This window comes from Tupaia chinensis, unplaced genomic scaffold, assembly GCF_000334495.1.
Source record: "Tupaia chinensis unplaced genomic scaffold, TupChi_1.0 Scaffold146140_1, whole genome shotgun sequence".
NCBI lineage: Eukaryota > Metazoa > Chordata > Mammalia > Scandentia > Tupaiidae > Tupaia > Tupaia belangeri.
Window position 1 is genome coordinate 4398663 of NW_006205995.1, and position 22115 is coordinate 4420777.

At 38.6% G+C, this 22115-nt stretch overlaps 1 protein-coding gene across 1 annotated transcript in view; it reads left to right on the forward strand.

Moving 5' to 3' along the window:
• The window catches only part of CEP152 (centrosomal protein 152), a 95260-nt gene that overhangs the window by 50791 nt on the left and 22354 nt on the right, over positions 1-22115 (forward strand). The window contains exons 14-20 of the mRNA XM_014584253.1: positions 3837-3962; positions 4572-4681; positions 5429-5557; positions 5694-5826; positions 10597-10872; positions 15316-15447; positions 19690-20340. Coding sequence (XP_014439739.1) covers positions 3837-3962; positions 4572-4681; positions 5429-5557; positions 5694-5826; positions 10597-10872; positions 15316-15447; positions 19690-20340 — 1557 coding nt within the window. The remainder of the gene's footprint in view (positions 1-3836; positions 3963-4571; positions 4682-5428; positions 5558-5693; positions 5827-10596; positions 10873-15315; positions 15448-19689; positions 20341-22115) is intronic.

Here is a 22115-nt window from a genome sequence, read left to right on the forward strand (position 1 = left end):
TTTTTTTTTTTTTTTTTTGAGAGTTTTTTTTTTCCTATAGAGCATATGCACTTGTCAGAAAGACAGCGGCAGAGAGATAGAAAGCAAGAAATCACCCCCCAGGGAGGATGGCCACGCCACAATCCCTTCTCCCCCATTCTCCTCTCTGGATCTTGGGCACGCATGCACACACACCTGGCGTGAGTTTTAAGCCACCTGGTCTAGGACTCAAACTGCGGTCGACTACATGGGAGTCCAGCAACATGGCCATTATGCCAACTGCTGATCCTGAGAACTTTGTTCTTTTAAACAAACCTATTGAAGTATGTAAATGTTCCATGATGTCGATTACTATGGGATTTTAATTGTGGCTATTTTCCCGAAGCGATGGTATATATTTACTGTCAAAATTCTTGACCAACTTGGTTTCCTCTTCTGAGTAACTAGATTTGATGAGTACAACGTTGATTCTCATGTTAACAACTAACGAGAAAGTGCGACCCCCTGTCTCTTGGCCCAGCACATTTAGTGTTTTAATTTGCCATATGTTTCTTTAAGAGGGTGAGAATGAAGGCTTGTGTCTCAGTTTGTTAGGAGATGACAGTTGATGTGTTTAGGCATTTTGGTGAGAGAAGCCTAAGATTTAGGAGAATAGGAACCCAGCTTGGAGTCTGGACCTTAGTTTAGAGGTCTTGTTCTTTCTTTATTCCATGCTGAAGTTACTATGCATTAACATGTATACACTTTCTCTTTGTGGCAGGTGATAGTGGTAGGGTTGTTTTAGCCTTTTTCTTCGTCTCGATAGTCCGGTTGGTCAGTAGATTAAAGGGAGCTATTTCACCTTTGAATACTCTTTGTCCAGCTACTTTGTGGCCATGGTGATATCTCAGTCGTCTACATCTAACCTCCGAGTTTTCTTGAAATGTCACTTCAGCCCTTCCTGCTTATGTCTGTTCTGCTTCTACTTACTATGTAGGGGTTTCCTGGGAATGTTTTCTTGATAATTCTCTGCAATTTCCTCAGTAAATATGTGTTGAATTAATATACATATCGACCCACTTCCTCAGTAGGGGAAGGGGAAAGGGAGTAGTAACTAAACCAATAGGTAGGGTTTTCTTTTTTAAACATTGTAGTTCCTAGTCATCTGTTTAGTCCATAAATACCTTTAAATTTTGCCTTTGCCTCTTATTTCCTACATCTTTTATGATGGAACTTTCTATTTAGTCTGGAATGTTAGAAGACATGGTTGAAAGCTATGTGGAGGAAGAACAAATAATTTAGTTAAGCCTTTTCTCTCCTTTTTTTAAAAGTTATTTTGTGTAAGGTCTTGTGGGATTCAATGATGAAAGAAACTGACGATTCATTAAAGGAACTTAGAATCTAGAACAGCACTATGTATTAGAAATATAGTGAAACTGCATAGCAATGTAAAATTTCTAGTAGTCCACTAATTAAAGTAAAAGTAATAAATAAGTTTAATTTTAATAGTTTATTTTATTTAACCCAATATATATGCAAAATATTGTAAATTCTATGTAGTCAATATAAAAATCATTAATGAGGTAGATTATAGTTTTTGTGCTAAGTCCTTGAACTCAGGTATGTATTTTATTTTTTTAGAAAGATTTTTGCTATAGGGTGTGTGCACTTGCCAGAGAAATAGACAGAAAGTGAAAAATCACTCCCCAGGGGGTTGGCCATGCCTTAATTCCTTCCCCTCGCTCTCTTCTCGAGATTTTGTGCATGCACATACACATGCCTGGTGTGAGTTTTAAGCTGCCAGGTCTGGGACTCGAACCACGGTCGACTACATGAGAGTGTAGTGATGTAACCCTTATACCATCTGCTGGCCCACAGGCATGTATTTTAGATTTACAGCATATTTCAGCTGGACTAGCCATTTTTCAAGTATTCAATGACCATAAGTAGTCAACAGGGTACTGTATTCAGCTTTACAGGTCTCTAACTTTGTGCAATTAGGATGATACCATTTTAAACAGAATACTATAAGAAGGAATAACTAAGCTTGGAGGTGAGAGTAGGATGATCAGGTGGCCTTAGAGAAGTCTTCCAGGAGGGATTACATTCCATCTTTATCTTGAAGGATAAATCCAGGAGAAATGATGGGAAAGGGTATTTCCACCTTGAGCATAAGTATATGAGCGGCTGTGACTTTAAGCTGTTGTGACTAGAATATAGGGCATGTGAACGTAAAGATAATCACTGGCATTACAGGTGAAGAGAATGGGACAGACTCATGCACCACTTGACAGCATGTATTGTATGACCTTTCTGGAAAGCAATTTGCCAGTCTGTCATGAGTCTTAATAGTTGTGTCCATTTGGACCATCAGGTGGTGTATTGGTTACATGGCTGGACTCCCACATAGTCAACTGCAGTTTGAGTCCTGGACCTAGTGGCTTAAAACTCATGCTGGACACATGTGTGTGTGTGTTCCCAAAATCCTGAGAGGAGAATGGGAGAGAAGGGATTGTGGCATGGCCATCTCTCCTATGGTGTGATTTCTTGCTTTCTGTCTGTCTCTCCAGCGAGCTCATGTGCTCTGTAGCAAAAAAAATCTCTCTCTTAAAAAAAAAAACAACAACAGGGACCAGCAGTTAGCGTAATGGCTATGTCACTGGACTCCCACGTAGTCAACTGCAGTTCGAGTCCCGGACCCGGTGGCTTAAACTCATGCCGGGCACGTGTGCATGCGTGCCCAAGATCCCAAGAGGAGAATGGAGGAGAAGGGATTGCGGCATGGCCATCCCCCCTAGGGGGGTGATTTCTCGCTTTCTATCTCTCTGTCTCTCTCTGTCTGTCTGGCGAACGCACGCGCCCTATAGCAAAAACCTCTCAAAAAAAAAAAAAACTATACCTATTTAATAAAGTATATATCTATGAATTAATATTGCTATAAATAAACACATAGAATAAATGTGAGCTGGCCCTGTAGCTTAGTGGTTAAGAGAGCTGAATCTCACATTGTCAACTGGCATTTGTGTCCTGGTGGCTTAAAAAACACGCTGTTTGCTTGTGCATGTGTGCCTAAAATGGAGAAGAGATTGCAAGGTGACCATGCCCCATAGAGTGTGCTCTCTCTTCTCCACTTCCACCTCCCCATGAGTGCATATGCCTTCTGGCCATTAAAAGGAAAAAAAGAAATAGAATAAAGGCTAATCTTAGTGAATTAAAGTATGATGAGTAGGACGTTCGCATAGTCTCAAAATATTTTCTCCTAAGATACTTACTAATTATAAAAAATAATATGTTTACAATGGAGATGCCTGACAAACACTACTTTCTTCAATTAATTACTAACAGAAGTAAGGCTTATTCATATCTTATGTCTCCCATAAAGTGCATACATTATTTTTTAGCATTCATGCCAAAGATTCATAACCTGAAATTAATAACATTAATTAGTAACTTCAGAAAAGACTAAATTGAGAGACAGCTTACAAAAATAACTGGCTAGTGCCCTTTGAAAATACTATGGGTTTAAATGACAAGGACTGAAGGACTGCCTACATGGACTGTGCAGGGAAGAGACTAATGAGATATGACAACTAAATGTAGTGTGGGACAGTGAATTTGATTTCGGACCAATGAAAGGATGGCAGAGGAAAACTGGAAATATTTGTACAAGGTCTGCAGATCAGTTGATAGTACTGTTCACTTCCTGGTTTTGATCATTGGCTATATGCCTATATATTAGGGAAGATGAGTGAAAGATAAATGAAAATTCTTTGTACTGTTTTTTTTGTAATTGTTTTGTATGTATGGAATTATTTCAAAATGAGTACTTAGAAATTTGAAAAGCCCCTCAAAAATGTTGACTTCTTTTTAACATTCAGACTAAAGCAGACGCTTCAGAAAATCCAACTAATCAACTGTGGGCTGACTCTTCCTCTGATATGATTGCTAGAGATGATACTCTACGACTTAAAAATGAAATTGAAATTTTACAACAGCAAAATCAGGTGATTAAAATATTTTCTATATCTTATGAGAATTTTCTTGGCCTCATTAAATGCACAGCTCTTAATAGACTTTCCAAAGACACAGAGGCAATGTGAGTTAGTAGTCTAGGTGACTGTGGGTGCCAGTTACCGCTCTTTACTAGTGGCTGTTGGGCAATAGTTTAATCAGAAGGTAAGTTAGTGTAATCCCAGCTCCCTTTCCGTATGGTAAGTAGTGTGTTTTTTTTTTTTTTTTTTTTTTTTTTTTTTTTTTTTTTTTAAGTCATCCCTTGTTTGGAAAATAAAACCTTACCAAAGATTATTGAATTCTAAGACTTGTTTTATTGACATCACTTAGCCAGTATTTCTCTGGTTAAATGTTTTCCTTTCATGTATTTCAAAATAAATACAAAAATTTAACTTTTATTTCTATTAGAGAACTACTTGTCAAAGAAATAATCTATGCTCTTACCAAAGCGTGAACAAACTTTATTTTGTAGAATCGGGAAAATGATATTATATCAAATACAGTTACAGGGCAGAGATCCAGTAAGGAGGATGTTTAAAAATTCAGATTAGACAATGAAAATGATCCGAATTTTGTCTAAATACTTTTTCTTTTGTTTCTAGGAGCTTAAAGAAACAGAAGAAAATCTGAGGAATGCAAATCAAGACTTATGTAACCAAATGAGACAAATGGTGCAGGATTTTGACCGTGATAAACAAGAAGCTGTGGATAGGTAAAGTCTGGATAGAAGTCCCATGTCTACCACCTAGTTTCAAAAAAAAAAAAAAAATAGTCCAGAGAAATGATGGCATGGACTCTCCTTGTTGAGTTCTTAGATTGGCAGAGATGAGTCCTTGTATTCTCAAATTAGAACTTGGAACACATTTCCATAGAAACAATATTATGTTGTGAGTTGAGTGCTATAGCATCATTGGAATTGCAGTTCCCTGAAATATTATAGCTTAGTATTTTATGTGTGTGTGTTTTAATGTTAGTCTGGGAAACTTCTTTCTAAAGAAGAAATCGGTCGGGGAAACATGTCTTCCAAATACCAAATCATAAACTTAGAAACAGACTTTTGGAACATAACTTACTTGTGAGTTGGGTACTACTAATATTTGTGTTTAATATGGATGACTTGGAATTTGGGAACCATGTCCTAGATTATTTCAATTAACTTTATATAAACAGAAGTCCTCAACATGGACTCCTATGTCTGTTTGAAGGATTGGGATATTCTCATATTTAAGTTTCTAATTTTTCTTTGGAAACATTTGAAGAAAGAAAATTTCGAAGATTTTTTTTTTGTGAGATCATTGGTTGTAAATCAGTTATTACTGCTTTTGGTTAGGGAAAAGCAATCTGACCTTAATTGTAATTTGCATTCCAGGAAAGGGGTGGGATGGATAGAAGGGAAACCAGTTTATTCTGGTGTTTCTAATAATGCCAGGCATTGCCTTCAATTCCACTGTGTTTGTAGGTGTGAGAGGACTTACCAGCAGCACCATGAAGCCATGAAAGCCCAAATACGTGAAAGCCTGTTAGCAAAGCATGCTTTGGAGAAGCAGCAGCTCTTTGAGGTTTATGAGGGGACTCGCTTGCAACTTAGGTGAGAATGAAAGGGTTTAGCTGCCCTTTAGCTATAGAGAGGAGACTCCTCCCACCCTGTAATTTAGAGGAAAATCGTTTGTTATGCAGCCTGTATGTTTTTCCAGTCACTTAGCTGCTTGTTTTGTGTATCTAAGGTCTGACTTAGATAAGATGAACAAGGAGATGGCTGCCATCCAGGAGTGTTACCTGGAAGTGTGCCGAGAGAAGGACAAGCTCGAGTCCACGCTCAGGAAGTCTATTGAAAAGGAGCAGCAGGCCCAGGAGAAGGTACAGGACACGCTTCTGTTGTATCTACATCTTTTCATCATTTAAACGAGTACCCCCACTCCAGGGCAGTGAATGGGGAAGGTATTCTGTTTACTTTTGGCTGTATCCTAATCATATCACTTACAAAATACAGAAATATTTAACTGATTATTAAAACCTTAGTAGAAAATGGCATATATGTAGCCGAAATAGGTATGATTTTTTTCTTCTAGATTTATTGTATAAGGCAAAAGAGAGAGAATCAGAGTCACTTTAGCTTGAAACCCACGGATCCTCATTCCATCCGTTTATTATCTGCTCGGAAGCCCTCACGTAGATCTGTGAGCACTGCACGAGGTGTTCCTTCAGAGACATTTTCTCGTGTTCATTTCTCTCTCAATACCTAATTGTCATTTCATTCTGAGGAGAAGAGCAGGAGTTTGAATTTGGGTCTCGTGATAGGGAGACTATGGAGGGAGAGGTTAGTGTTGGTGGGATCTTGCTCAGGGATTCTGGTGTGGGGGTACAGTAGATTCTGTAACTCGGTCTGATTCTTTCCGGTTGTCCTTGGAGAGCATCCAGGTGTAAAGTCACATGTAAACAGTCACCCTCCTGTTTTCTACCCCGTCCTGGCTCGGAGCCTCCCCCAGACATAAGTCCGACTGTCCCTTCCACTCTGGACCAGCCGGCAGACCACAATTTGAAAGCCACCTGCCTCAAGATTAGAAAATATTTTTAAAGGCCTGAATAAATGTTCTATACAGAGGTTTTTGAATAAGTTAAAGCAAGCTATTGCTACCATAGACTTAAAAAGAATAGTAAAGAAAGAGCAAGTGAGGAATTCAGTTCACTTAATATTTGGATTATTTTTTAATAGATTAATATGGTGGAAAAAATGCATATATATATATATTTAGTGGAAAAAGAACTTCTAACAGTTTTAGTGAGCACTGGCAACTTAAAAGCTAGAAAGGATCTTAAATTACTGAGAAATTGAGGACTTAGATTTCAGTGATGTATAAAAATTAAAATGGGGAGAAGATTTCTAGTGTGATTTTTAAAAAAATATTTAAATTGGCAGGAACATAAGAGCAAGTCTCTGAACGACGGTTATTCTTTGCAGGAATATATTTCTTGGTACGTTTAAAAGAATGAATTTGACTGTAAAATTGGAGCTTATATAATAGGTCAATTGCAATTAGTAGCTGCTACTGACTGATATTTTGGCTTGTGAGTGTTTGTGCACAAGTGCAAGAAGGAAAATTAAAACTGTAATTTAGCTGTTCAAAAAAATGTGAAGGTTAAATAGTCTTTCTTTAGAAATTTAAAGTTAAAACTAAGGTTAAATAGTCTTTCTTTAGAAATTTAAAATTGTCAGGCCAGCAGGTGGTATGGAGGTTGAGGTGCTGGATCTCACATGGCCTGCTGTGCAGTTGGAGCTTTGGACCCAGAGGCTTGAAAGTAATGCTGGCCGTGTGTGTATGAGTGCCTAAAACCCAAGAGGGCACTGAAGAAGAAGGGATTACAGTGTGGTCATCCCCCCGGGAGAATGATTTCTCACTTTCCCTCTCTCTCTCTCACTCATTGTCTTTGGTGAGCACATGAACCCTGTAACAAAAACTGGGGGGAAAAAAAGAAAAAAATTGTCATGCAGTAAAATTGACTTTTTCTCCTACTGAGTATATAGTTCTGTACATTTTTAGCACATGCATAGATTCATCAGGATTCAGAATAGTTTTAGCACCCTGAAAAATTCCCTTTGTAGTTACACCGCCTGCCCAGCTTAAAGGGCCTGTGGACCTAAAACACTGGAAGTTTAATTTCTTCTTTCTCTGGGAAATCCTTAATTTTTTAGTATAGATTCATATAAGCCCTTAGTAGTCTTCATAACCTGATCAGCGCTGAAACACTGGTATATTTAGGAGACTTTAGGTAATCTTTTCCTATCCTCCAGAGGTAGGCAAAGGAACACCAATTTGTTTTACTAGGAAATATTTCACACACACACAGCCAGCAGATGGCATAGTGGTTCACGTTGCTGGACTCCCACATAGTTGGCTGTGGTTCAAGTCCTGGACCCGGTGGCTTGACACTCATATTGGGCGTGGGTACATGCATGCCCAAGATCCTGGAAGGAAAAAGAATTGTAGTGTGGCCATCCCCCTGGGGGTTGATTTCTCACTTTCTCTCTCACTGTCTTTCTCTCTCTCTCTCTCTGGCGAACACGTGAGCCCTAAGGCAAAAACCTCTATAAAAAAGAAAGAAACATTTCATACACTCACAATGAAAGAATCTTGTTAAACCCTAGAGCAAGCTGGGGAACTTTGGGGGTAGCCCTTTTCTGTAGGACATAGGCTATTTCCCTGTGGTTGAGTTTTAGGCAGGAGCCTTAGTATGGGTACAGAATTTACGAGAGGCAGCACAAGAGTCCAAGGGCGTTTTCATGTTTCACAGGAGCTGTTTTCTGAATCACTTGTTGAGTCAAGTTGTGGGTTAAGTAGGAGTTCAATTCATGTTTCAGAGCTTTTATTAACACACACAGTCCCGCACATGTTAGCCTAGTTCATTCAGAGAAAGGGGAAAAAGTCAACATCCACAGAGCCCTTCAGATGTAGTAACCAAAGGAGGCCATCAACCTGAGGATGCAGCCGAGTGTCGACATTGCCATTCGCAGTAAGGCCCATTTTCACACATATAGTAAGGCCTTCTTAGAAGTGAGGGTTTTTTTTTTTAATTGTTTGTGTTTCATTTCCCTTGTCAAGCCATGCATAAGGTTAAATGGTTTTAAACTTGAAAATTACTGCTGTTGTACAGAGAGTCTTCTTTGACTTTTGTTTAAAGAGACAGCTATTGAAGGAAAAAGAAGAATATGTAAGCAAACTGTAGGTGGAACTTGAAGAAAAATACCAAGATATTCTTATGACGGAAAAGAACAAATGGCTGAAAGAGCAAGAAACTGACATTAAACGACAGGTTGAAAATGAAGTAATGTTAGCCAAAGCACACTGGGATAAGGAACAGAAAGAGGGGTGGGCTGACATTGCTTTCTAGTCACCATGTTTTTAAAAATGTAGCGTTAGCTGCAGATGACAATTCTTCCTGAGCAGACATAACTTTTAGTGGCCAACTACATACAAAATCATCCATTGGGACCAGCAGTTGGCCCAATGGCTATGTCCCTGGACCCCCACGTAGTTGACCATGGTTCGAGTCCCGGACCTGGTGGCTTAAACTTACGCTGGGCGCATGTGCGTGCATGCCCAAGATCCCGAGAGGAGAAGGGATTGCGGCATGGCCATCCCCCCTGGAGGATGATTTCTCGCTTTCTGTTCTCTCTGTCTCTCTCTGTCTTTCCGGTGAGCGCATGTACCCTATAGCAAAAACCTCTCAAAAAAAAAAAAAATTCCATTTTACTTTTCAGAACTGGGCCATTAGCAACTTATCACACCCATATTACTTTTAAAAATGTACCACTTCTTCACTTATCAACCCAATTCCGGAGATGGTAGGTATTTTGGCACTTGTTATATTTGTCAAAATGAAAACATGATCTAGTTTCATATAGTGAAATGATTCCATTACTCTAGACTAATATCTGTAATTAACATGTAAATAATTAATAAGTTAAAAGAAGGAAGTAATGGGTAGGTTCAGAGGCACAAAACTTAATACCTCTGTTGCCTAAGTAGCAAAGAGATTTGGAAATGCTAATAGTTTCCTAGAAAGTTAAGGACCAAGTTATGATCCTAAATCTTGTTTGGAAATGGAAAAAAAAATTCTTAAGCTTATTTAAGCTAGATTTTCCTATCCACAAAATTGCTATTAATCTGATAGAAGGGAAGCAGTTTGAGAACCATGGATACCCAGGAGATGGGGAACAGCAAAAGGGAAATACAAATTTATCTTTTTCACAGTTTTGCCTGAGATTGGTTATGTTTAGATCCATCCCACCGCCCTGTTAAAAATGGGTGAATCATTGAGACACTCTTCCAATAATGTCTCCCTCTTGAAAAATTTAGTAAAATTTGGGTCCAGCAGTTAGCATAATGGCTGTGTTGCTAGACTCCCATGTAGTCGACCATGGTTAGAGTCCTGGACGCAGTGGCTTAAAACTCACGCCGGGCGCGTGTGCATGCGTGTCCAAGATCCCAAGAGGAGAATGGAGGAGAAGGGATTGTGGTGTGACCATCCCCTCTGGGGGGGGTGATTTCTCGCTTTCTATCTCTCTATCTCTCTCTGTCTGTCTGGCAAGCGCACGTGCCGTATAGCAGAAACCTCTCCCCCCCAAAAAAATTTAGTAAAATTTCATGTTACAACAAATAAGACTCTAAAGTGCTTTAGCAAATAAAACTAAATTTTAGATTGTTCAGTTTTAGTTTCAGTAGATTTGTTCAGTGCCTGCTCTATGGAAAACATGGTGTTGATGACAGAACACATCTTAATAGCAAGAAGTTGTTTTTGTTTTGTTTTGTTTTCTGTTTTTATCATATTGTCTTTGATGGTATACAAGCTTCCAGAAGATTGTATATCGAGAACAAGATAGTCTGAATGCATTCACATATTTCAATTTTTGTGTGATTTCTGTTTCATAGTTAAGGTCAAAAGAGTAATTTCAAGCTTTGTCTGAGACTGTATTTTCATTGATTGAGTTTCAGAACCTCATAAATTTACAGCAACAATTTCTAGATAGTTTTTAAGCACAGCTGTGGGATTGGTTTTTGTGGGGGAGCTATTGTACTTTTTACTCATTTGAATATTTTTCTTTTCGTTTGATTTTTCGTCTGAAAACAGATCAAACAAAAACTTATTCAACAGCTTGAAAAGGAGTGGCAGTCTAAGCTGGACCAAACTATAAAGGCCAAGAAGACCTCAGACTGTGGCAGCCAGACTGACCAAGAAGCCACCATTGATGTGATTTCCAAGAAAGAGATGGAAGTTGTGTTGGAAGAGCAGAAGCAAAAGATCCGGCAAGACTTAGAACAAGAAAAGGAAATAGCGATTAAAGGAGGTTTGAAGAAACTTGAAATTGAATTGGAATTAAAATTTTGTGAAAATATTGCCAAACAGGTAATAGGCAGGTTTATCTGTGTTAAAATGATAGACAGTAACAGACTCTACTCATGTTTGTAACTTTACACTTTAAAAATGTGCATTTATAGGGGCCCGCAGATGGCGCAGTGGTTACGTCACTGGACTCCCATGGCCAACCGGGGTTCCAGTCCCAGACTTGGTAACTTGAAACACATCATGTGCACCCACAAGTGTTTGTCCAAGACCCCAGGAGGAGGATGGAGGAGAAGGGATTTCGGCCCGGTGATGCTCCCTGGCGATCGATTTCTCACTTTCCCTCTCACTGTCTTTGTCTCTTTCTGTGGTGAGCACAAGTGCCCTAAGGCAACCCCCCCCAAAAAAATACTGTGCATTTACAGAATCAAAACCCATTATGTAGTTCCTAAAAAACTGTTGTTTATTTATTTCTCCCATAATAGAGAGAGAAAGAGACAGAGGCATGCCCATCAGGGTCTTTTTTTTTCTTTTTTTTTTAAAGAGAGATTTTTTTGCTATAGGGCACATGTGCTTACTGGAGACACAGAGAGAGACAAAAATTGAGAAATTATTCCCTAGGGGGATAGCCACGCCACAATCCCTTCTTTATTCTCCTCTTAGGACACCGGCACGCCAACACACATGCCCAGTGTGAGTTTTAAGCTGTTGGGTTTAAGATTCTAACCGTGGTTGACTACGTCAGAGTCCAGCGTCGTAACCACTGTGCCACCTGCTGGCCCCTCCCATCAGGGCCTTTATGCTGCAGTCCATTTCCCTGTCTCAGCCAGCCTGGATCACGGCTCTTTTGGCCCCTGCCATGGTCAGGGAAGTCCAAGGACACAAACCCAGGACCTTTCCCATGTGGATCCAGTTGTGTTACTACCGCACCTCTGCCTGGCCTACTTCCTAAAATTTTTTTCATCGTATTTCTGTCATAAACTATCACCTCTGAGCTCAATCTAGGCATTAAGCGATCTGAAGTTAAACAGGGTGGTTTTTCATCTGAATGAAACACAATTTAATTATGAATTTTTCATATATAATTTTATGGGAAATATATCACTAAAGTAGTTATAGATTGGTAAACTTAAGTGATTAAGGTAGTTAACAATGTTTGCCTTAAAACTGGATACAGAATTGAATCTGTGGCATGCCTCCTTAAATGGAACTTTGTCTATAGTTCCCATTATTTGCCAAAAGCGGTGCCCTTGCCTTTCCTTTGCAGTACTTACTAAATCACTATTAATTGGAGCAAGTTGCTTGATCTGTGAGAAATGACATACTGAGAAAAGATGGATTATCTTTACCTTTTACCTAGGTTTTTCTAGTACAGTGATTCTCTAATTTTTAAAAAAAATTTTTAGAGAGTTAGTTTCTTTTGGAGACGTTTTTGCTATAGGGCATGTGAAAGACAGAGAGAAAAAGATACCGAGAGACAGAAAGTGAGAAATCACCTCCCAGGGGGGATGGCCACTCTTCAACCCCTTATTCTCCATCTTCCTCTTGGGATCTTGGGTACCACGCACACGTAACTGGCATGAGTTTAAGTCACCGGGTCCGGGACTCGAACCGTGGTCAACTACATGAGAGTCCAACGACATAGCCATTACGCCAGCTGGTGGTCCCCCAACTGCCCAGGGTAGCCATGCTGCAGTCTCTTTTCCTCCATTCTCCTTTCAGGATTTTGGGTATACACACATATGAGCTTGGCTTGAGTTCTGTTTTACTTGTTTGTTTTTTGAGGGGTTTTTGTCTTAGGGCATAGGTGCTTGCCAGATACAGAGAGACAAAGACAATGAGAGGGAAAATGAGAACTCACCCCTTGGGGGATGGCCATGCCCCAGTCCCTTCTCCTCCATTCTCCTTCCAGGATCTTGGGCATTCACACACATGCTCCCAGTATGAGTCTTAAGCCAGAACTTGAACCATGATCGACTGTGTGTGAGTCCAGCAATGTAACCATTATGCCATCTGCTGATCCCAATGATTCTCTAACCTTTTGGTCTGAAGATTCCTTTACACTTTTTAAATTAATAGCTATTTTATTTAATGTGTATTTATATGATTATATTTTAATTTGACCAGAGAGGTAGGCAAAAATAGTGTGGGAGAGTGAGAAAGCAAGCTGCCAGATCTGGGACTCAAACTGTAGTCGGCTGTGTGCTAGTCTAGCACCTTAACCAACATGCCACCTGCTGGCCTCTCTTTTACACTTTTTTTTTTTTTTTTTTTTTGAGTTTTTTGCCTTTGGAGGCATGTGTTCACCAGAGAGACAGAGACAGTGAGACTGTGAGAGGAAAAGTGGGAAAGTGGGAGGGTGGCCACACCATAATCCTTCTCCCTGGATCCTGGGCATGCATGCACATGTGCCCAGCATGAGTTTCAAGCCACCAGGTCCAGGACTGGAACCATGATCAGCCATGCGGTCAGTCCAGTGACATAATCGCTATGCCATCTGCTGGCTCCACCTTTACACTTTTAAAAACTGAGTATTCTAAAGCAGTTTTATTTGCGTGGGCTATATCTGCTTACTGTATTTGTGGGGCGCAGAAATGGTTTGTTACCTGTGATTGATAACATGTATAGTATTCTCAGTGGGACTGGTCTGAGGTGTATTTCATGTTGGGTAAGTTCTCTATATAAGCTAAATGATGTATAGCAATTGAATGTATATAAAAATAATAATAAAATAAAATCTTTTTTAAAAAAGGAAAAATAAATTTGAGAAAATTTTAAAAGCAAAAATATCCAAGCACACATTCCATTGGCTGTCAGAACAATAACATTTTCACATAGCATGCGGCCTCCGGAGAACTGTGCTGTTTACATATGAGAGAATGGGAGTAAAAATGATAGATAATATCTTCATTTTATTTTGAAAATAATTTCGACCTCATCGTCCACCAAACACGGTTTCTAGCCCTCAAGAGATCCCTGGACTTTGATATATTTACTATGTATTTATTATTTTAGATCTAATACTTATTATAAACACTTTTATTTATTTTTTAATATTACCAGAGGGCTCGTGCAGTTGTCACAAAGGTGGAGAAGGAGGAAGCATCCCCCAGTGGGGCATGGTCACACTGCAATCCCTTCTCTTCCATTTCTCTATCCTGTTGGGAGCTGGGACATGTGTGTATACATGTCTGGCATGTCTTTCAAGCTGCTGAGGCCAGGATTTGAACTGCTGTATGGGGTTTGGTTCCTCCTCCCCCTTTTAAAATGTTACTGTTTTTAAAATTTATTTTACACATTCAATCCCTTAATCACTAGGCCACGATCCCAGCCCTGTAAATTCTTAAACAAGATAATACCTGAAGTAAGATATTAAAAAAAATACTCAGCTTTTGATAAATACTTGCAGTTCTGCTTGTTAAATTGTTCTGCATGATTTCATAGAGCATTTTTAAAGTCTGGAACGATAGACAAATATATGTAATGGTATCAGGGCATCTTCATTCAGTCTGTTAAAAAAATAGTTTCCTGAAATTTAGCTAAAAGGTTTGAACAGAGTTAAGAAAATATTCCATAGACAAAGAACTATGTTAAAGGATGCTGCTTTGGTATTTATAAAATTATAGAATTGAATGTGAAGAAATATAAATCACATAATATAGTAGCAAGGAGATGTTTTATAACTTCTTAAGGAATATAAATTTCTATAGGTACTATGTTTTCCCCATACTTTCAACTTCTTTAAGTTTACTGTAAATGTAATTAGTCCATCAGTGAGAAATACAGCTGTTTAACTCACCTCTGCTTGTGTGTAGGAATGGATCTATATATGTGTGTACTGCTGTGTATTTTAAAACAGTGAAATAAGGAAAAATGATCTCTGGTAACTGGTGACATATTAACAACCAGATCACCCTAATAACTCAAGTTTTTAATGTTTGCCTAAATTGAGGTATTGCCCCCATTCTTCAGTGTAAACTTATTCTCGTCAGCAGGGAAAGTTGTCAGGTGTAAAGCTATAAGCTATATTGGAACCTGTGGGAGGAAGGGAGGGAGAGAGAGAGACAGTGTGTGAAGTGTGTGTGTGTGTGTGTGTGTGTGTATGTAGGGCATGAGGAGAGAGGATGAGGTGGGAGTAATAGCTGGGCAGTAACTGGCACCAACCAGCCCTCTAGCAAGCCTCCTCCTTTTGCCCAAGATAAATAGGAGTTGGTTGGAAATGGCTATTGGTACTTCATAGAAAGCTTTCTAATAAAGTATTGATCATCAAACACTTCTAGATTCCCCCTTCCTATTGTGGTTTTGCATGGGATAGCTGAAGAAGTTTAGAACAGAACGATTTGAATCTACAGTTTGAGATGAGGTAGGGTCCCTGAAGTCAGTGTAGTTGTAATATAGTGAAATACAGTTTTCAGTGCACAGGAAATCACAGTTGCCGTTTGAAAACATAATCTTTCTGAAAGTTTACACTGTGCCTTATTTTTTCCTCTTGCATATGTTGTACAGGTAGAAACAGCCGTGGAAAATGCTCGACATCGATGGCTAGAAGAACTGCCTGAGCTCGCCGAGTACAAGGCGCGCGTGAGGGCAGAACAGAAGACGTGGGAAGAACAACAAGAGACCTCTGTGGCCAAACGGGTAAGTGCTCTCCTGCAGAGAAACTTCAGGGGGAGCACTTGCTGACCTTTTCTCTCACCTCTGCCCTGGGAGTTTGAACCTACTCACAAAGTTGTTGAAGGTTTAAATATGATACTGCATGTTAAGTGTTAGCCGAGGGCCTAGCAAGTGGTAGCTGTTCTCCTCATCAAGTTGCTCAGGGAAGACTTCATGTATTTAGCATTTTAAAACTCTGATAGTTAGGAAGATAACTTTAACTTAGAAACTGAGCCCTCACCTATCTTGCCTTATCTTTAGGCAACTTTGAGAAAAGGTGTTTATCTGTTTATTATTAGCGATACGATATCCTTTCCTATGCTTAAAGATTGTTTTCTGCACTGTCTGGGAGTCTCATAACATGTCCTCCTTGGGAAATAGCCAACTCTCCTTTCCAGATATGTCATGTTCCATGACCAGAGAACTCAGATACTGTAACCACATGCACTCTTCCAACTAAATTGGTCTAAACCAATTCTAATCAAAATGCCAACACACTACAGTTTTGAAATTTGACACAGTAATTCTAAAATTGATTTGGAAAAATAAATGGACTAGAAATTGTTTTAATGTTCTGGAGAAGAAGTCGTAGTCCAGTCTTAACACATAGTAAAATATATTGGAAAGCAACAACTCAGTGTTAAGTCATAAAAATAGAATTGTTACTAATTCTGTTTCACAGACTTTACAGATAGGTTCAACTATGTTTAAGATAAAGGAATGAGGAATTATTCCATAAGTAAGTGGGCTTACAATGGCAGATAACGCTGGGAAAAATTAAGTTTACCCACCCTTTGCATCCACAATAAACTCTAGATTGATGAAGTCAAACATTTTTAAATGATTGTGTAAAAAAATTATTTTAAAAACAAGTATTTCAGATCAGTATTGTAATAATAACTGAAGCAATAGATACAATAGGAAAGAGAAATAGGTTAAAATATGTACAAACATTTAAAGCATTTTTGTAGTAAATAACAATAAAAGTAAAGGGATAATAAAAATGAGGAAACGGATGACTCAACCATGAGAAATACTAGTACTAATATGACAAAATGCTCGGACAAATTTATAAGTGAAACAAAAGTCTGCAGATAATCTTCATCAGAAGTCCACATAGCAGAAAAAAAATAAATAAATGGAAAAACATTCATACCTGCCAGTATTAGGGAAATGCAAACTAAGACAAACTTAAGGTACCATTTTAGGCCATTTGTAAAAATCCTCTCTTGCTGTAACACGCAGAAGAGAATAGATTGCAGTGTCATGCGTGTATTCCCATGCTGATGTCATAAACATTTTGGAAAATAGTGTGCATAACAGAAGTGCCCAGTTCTGTCTTTTGATGCTGTTGAGTCCCTGTGATTTCTTTGTTCATTACTTTATTTTCCTATACTTAGTATGCCTGGAATATTTCCAAAGGAAATTATTATTTTTTTTTTTTTGGAGATGTTTTTGCTATAGGGTGCGTGCGCTCGCCAGAAAGACAGAGAGAGACAGATATTTTCCTGTACTTCTTAGTATGCCTGGAATATTTCCAAAGGAAATTATTATTATTTTTTTTGGAGAGGTTTTTGCTATAGGGTGCATGCGCTCGCCAGAAAGACAGAGAGAGACAGAAAGCGAGAAATCAAACCCCCTCCTGGGGGATGGCCATACCACAATCCCTTCTCCTCCATTCTCCTCTCAGGATCTTGGGCACGCACACACATGCACCCGGCGTGAATTTAAGCCACTGGGTCCGGAACTCTAACCGCAGTCTACTACATGGGAGTCCAACGACATAGTCATTACTCTGACTGCTGGTCTCTCCAAAGGATATTTAAGAGAGAGAAAGAAAGAGGGAATAATGTGACAGTGAGGATATGTGTCTCAGTTTAGAAGTCAAGTAGAGTCATAATTGGGTAGAACATGGGAAAAAAATTAAGCCAAGAAATCTTCCCTTAAGAACATAGCCTGAATGTATATGAATGCAGAAATAAAGAAATGAGAGGACAGTGTTTGTGTTTCCTCCCAAACTTCAGCAAGCATAACAATCACCTCCAGAGTTGGTTAAAGCATAGATTTCTGGGCTTTACTTTTAGAGATCAGGATTTGATAATTCTCGAGTGATTCTTGAGAACTTGCATTTCTAATAAGTTTCCAGGTGAAGAGATGCTGCTGGTCTTTGACCACACTTGGGTGTGAATGGCACTGTTCTAGGTAATTATATCAGACACAAAATGTAATATTAACATGTTGTGCATGCATCCATGCTCCAAACCCTGCCTAAGAAGGCCAGTTTCATAGTATTGACTAGAGAGTGCTTTTATGATTAGAGTGGTCAATCAAGATCTTTAGCAATGTAAAACCAGTTTTAAGAGTTCAGAAGTAGTCAAGTTGGTTCACTGGTTCACAGACTTTGCTGCACATTGGAATTACCTTGAGGATCTTCAATAAATACTGTTGCTTGGCTTTCACCCTAAGACTTTATGTTTCAATTGGTCCATGGGGTGTAGCTAATCCCCAGGAATTTTGAAAGCTCCTCAGGTGATTCTAATGAGCAGAAAAGTTTGGGAATCACTGAGTTGATTAATGCTCTCAGATTCTCCTAGTAAAACTTCTTGAGAGAAGATGCACATTTTTGGTAAGGTTTGGCAAGTCATCCAAATGCTATGGAATCCACCACCTCTACCCAAGTCACCTGGTAACCATTTCCAGACATCCATTGCGAAATGACCTGTTTTTTCTAAAAGTATTATTTAAATTTGTTTCAAATCACTACTGAATTATTCTGCCTGAAAGGAATTTTGCAGTAAATTCCTTTGTCAAGCTCACCTTAGCCAGTGGACTCCTTTATAGAAACTTTAGTTAGCAGATACACTATCTCATCACCCTGAGCATATGTAGTATTGACTAATAATGAATGCCAGTGTCTAGGCCAGTCCTTAGGAGATGCCAATTCTGTCTTTTGATGGTGTTGAGTCCCTGTGATTTCTTTGAATTGAGACAGAGAGTATTAGGAGTAAAAGAGATTCAGCTCATTATTCCAGTCTGCTCATTATGTAGGTGAAGATACTAAGTCCCAGAGAAATTGTGACTTTTCTAAGACCAAAGTAATAACTATGTAACGTTTACTGAGTCCTTAGGATCTGACAGCCTCTGGGTAAGTACTTCAAATGGATTTTCTCCTTAGGTCATTGAATCTTAAGCGACCTATCAAATTGGCATTATAATTATCCCCATCTTATAGACAAGACAGCCAAGACTCAAAGAGGTTGAGAAATGGGCCTGTGCTTCCACAGCTTGTAAATTAATTTCAGCAATTTGTCTCCGGAGTCTGCTGTTAATCATCTGTGCGAGGTTGCCCAGGCAGTCAATAGCAGAAATAGAGCTAGAGCCCAGGTTTTATAATTACCCTATTACTTTTTGATTATTTACTCCTATTTTCTATGATCTTCTAGTCCTGCTATTTTGTTATAAAAGAAAATTAGGTTAATGAAAGATGACTTTTTCTGCTGGGTATTGTCATTTAATGAGCTGGCCTAAGCACTAAAATCACATTAGAATATAATTATGTTTATCAGAAAATAATTATGCAGGTATGTGTTGTATCCCTAGGTGATAGTAAAATTTCCTTGTGAGACTACTTTTGCTTTAGGTGAGACACTTAATTTGCTGAGGGCTTAGATAAAATTCGAGACTGTATTAAATATACTAATATGAAGTATTTTTCTAACATTAGTTGAAATCAATTTCAACTTCCAATTCCCTGTCAATAAACCAGTTTTTTGGGGCCAGTAGGTGGCATGGTAGTTAAGGCACTGGACTCCCACATGGCCAACTATGGTTCGAGTCCTGCACCTGGCAGCTTACTTTCTTACTTTCCCTTTCTCTCTCTCTCTTTTTCTCTCTCTGGTGAACACATGTGCCCTATAGCAAATTAAAAGAAATGATAGTGATGATAAATAAAATGAAATAATTAAAAAAATAAGAAAACAAAACCAGGTTTTTAAAAAATAACATAAGACAGATCGTTCAGTTATTTAAAATTAAAAAAAAATCTTTGAGTATAGTAAATTTTTTTTTTATGAAATAATGTCTTGTTTAAATTTACTTTTTCCCTTATTCTTGACTTTAAATGTCTGACTCATACCAGAGACTAATCAAATAGTCACTTTAGTTTAATTTTTTGTTAATGAGGAAACTCATAAAAACTTTTAAAGTGTATGTTGTTTTGTCCTTTAGATATTGTTTGCTGTTTCTGAAGCTAAAGAGAAATGGAAAAGTGAGCTTGAAAATATGAAGAAAAATGTAATGCCTGCAAAGGAATTAGAAGAGAAGATTCATTCTCTTCAGAGAGAACTGGAATTAAAAGATGAGGAAGTCCCTGTGGTCGTCAGGGCTGAGCTGGCTAAGGCCCGGAGTGAATGGAACAAAGAAAAGCAAGAAGAAATCCACAGAATTCAAGAACAAAATGAGCAAGATTACCGGCAATTTTTAGATGATCATCGAAATAAAATTAATGAGGTGCTTGCGGCAGCTAAAGAAGACTTTATGAAACAAAAAACGGAACTGCTTCTTCAGAAGGAGACAGAATTACAAACATGTCTAGACCAGAGTCGTAGAGAATGGACTATGCAGGAAGCCAGGCGGATCCAACTGGAAATCTATCAGTATGAGGAAGATGTCCTAACTGTACTTGAATTTCTCTTCAGGGATTCCCAAAAGGAGCACATCAGTGGTTCAGAGGATAAGCAGCTTTTGGAAATCATGTCGACTTGTTCTTCAAAATGGATGTCTGTTCAGTACTTTGAAAAACTAAAGGCCTGTGTGCAGAAGGCATTTAAAGACACACTCTCATTACTTACAGAAAATGCCAACCCAGAATGGGAAAAGGTATGTATATGTATAATTCCAGGAGTGAAAAGACCTATTGAACATCAGTGATTCGTAAAAGTTGCACATGGTATTTTTTCCTTTCATTTTATAGTCTAACAGACACACAACTTGTGTTTTTACCCCTTGTTTTAAAAAACGTTTTGTAACAAATCCAAAGGATTGCATATTTTGTGACCAAAATGTTTTACTACTTTCTAGTGCCACAGATATGAGGCAGCCCTCTTAGCCTTCTAGATATCTTTTTTCTTAAAATATATATCCTATTTTTTTTTTTTAATAAGGACCTGAGATTTCAGAAACTGAATAACTGGGAACCAGCAGTTAGCGTAATGGCTATATCGCTGGACTCCCACGTAGTCGACCGCGGTTCGCGTCCTGGACCCGGTGGCTTAAAACTCACGCCGGGCGCGTGTGCGTGCGTGCCCAAGATCCTGAGAGGAGAATGGAGGAGAAGGGATTGCGGCGTGACCATCCCCCCTGGGGGGTGATTTCTCGCTTTCTGTCTCTCTGTCTCTCTCTGTCTGTCTGGCGAGCGCATGCGCCCTACAGTGAAAATCTCTCCAAAAAAAAAAAAAAGAAACTGAATAACTCACATTCCTAGTTTTGTTTTCTGGCCTGACCATTTTAAGAGGTATGCATTGGAGTTTCTTTAAAGTTTCTAAAGAGTTTGGAAGGCTATTTCTTGCCATAAAGGAATTTATATCTCATTTGGGGAAAAAAAAAGCGCCAACCAAGTAGAGTATTGATTCAAAATCAAGCAAATGGAGGTAGGCTCACTTACACAGAACTCTGAAGCCCGGTTCTTTTGACGTAGATATATGTGCATATAGAAAGAATTAGTTGTATTCTTTTAGTTATCCGAGACCAGATTTTTACTTTGTATGAAAGAAATGATAAAACCAAAGTCTTAATACCTATGATTAATATATTAGGTAGGCATGAAAGATCCAGAATGATATTTTAGGTATTGTGATCAACAGTTGGAAGTAGAGATAGAAAAAAATGCTAGTATTATAAAGTTTGTTTGATAGAAAAAGTAAGACAGAAGACTTTCAAGGCCAGGATTAAACTTATTCTCACATTTGGGACCAATATACGTTAGTTGCTCCTTTAAAAAGAAAGTATAACTGCCTGGCCTAATTCCTTGGGTTTTGGTAGGGTATGCATGGCACAGCTTGGCCTTTCTGCATCTGCATTTGAAACATTACAGAATTTTAGAGCAAGAAAGGACCTGAAAGACCAGTCCACCCCAGTTGGAATATTTATCACTGATTTCACAAGGATGTTATTACTGATGGGTTGCCTTCAATGTAAAAATAACCAGGCAGCATCACTTCCCATGAGTACTACTTAATATCTTATTGTGAATTTTTGGAGGAAATCAATAATTAAAACAAGAATTATTGATAGCAAGATGTTTTTTTTAAAAGAGCGATTTTTGCTATAGGGTGTATGTGCTTGCCAGAGAGAGAGACAGAAAGTGAGAAATCACCCCCCTGGGGGGATAGCCACCCCACTATTCCTCAGAATTTTGGGCACACATGCACATGTGCCCGGTGTGAATTTTAAGTCTCCAGGTCTGGAACTCAAATGATTGACTACGTGGAGTTCATTGACTTAACCATTATTCCATCTGCTGGTCCTAATAGCAAGTTTTTAGGATGAGAAATGATGGGAAAATAATGCTATATAATTTCAAGTTTGCTTTCCTAAAAAGGTAATCTGCTATGAAAGTCAAGAAACTGTAATACCTTTCTTCAATCATTTATGTG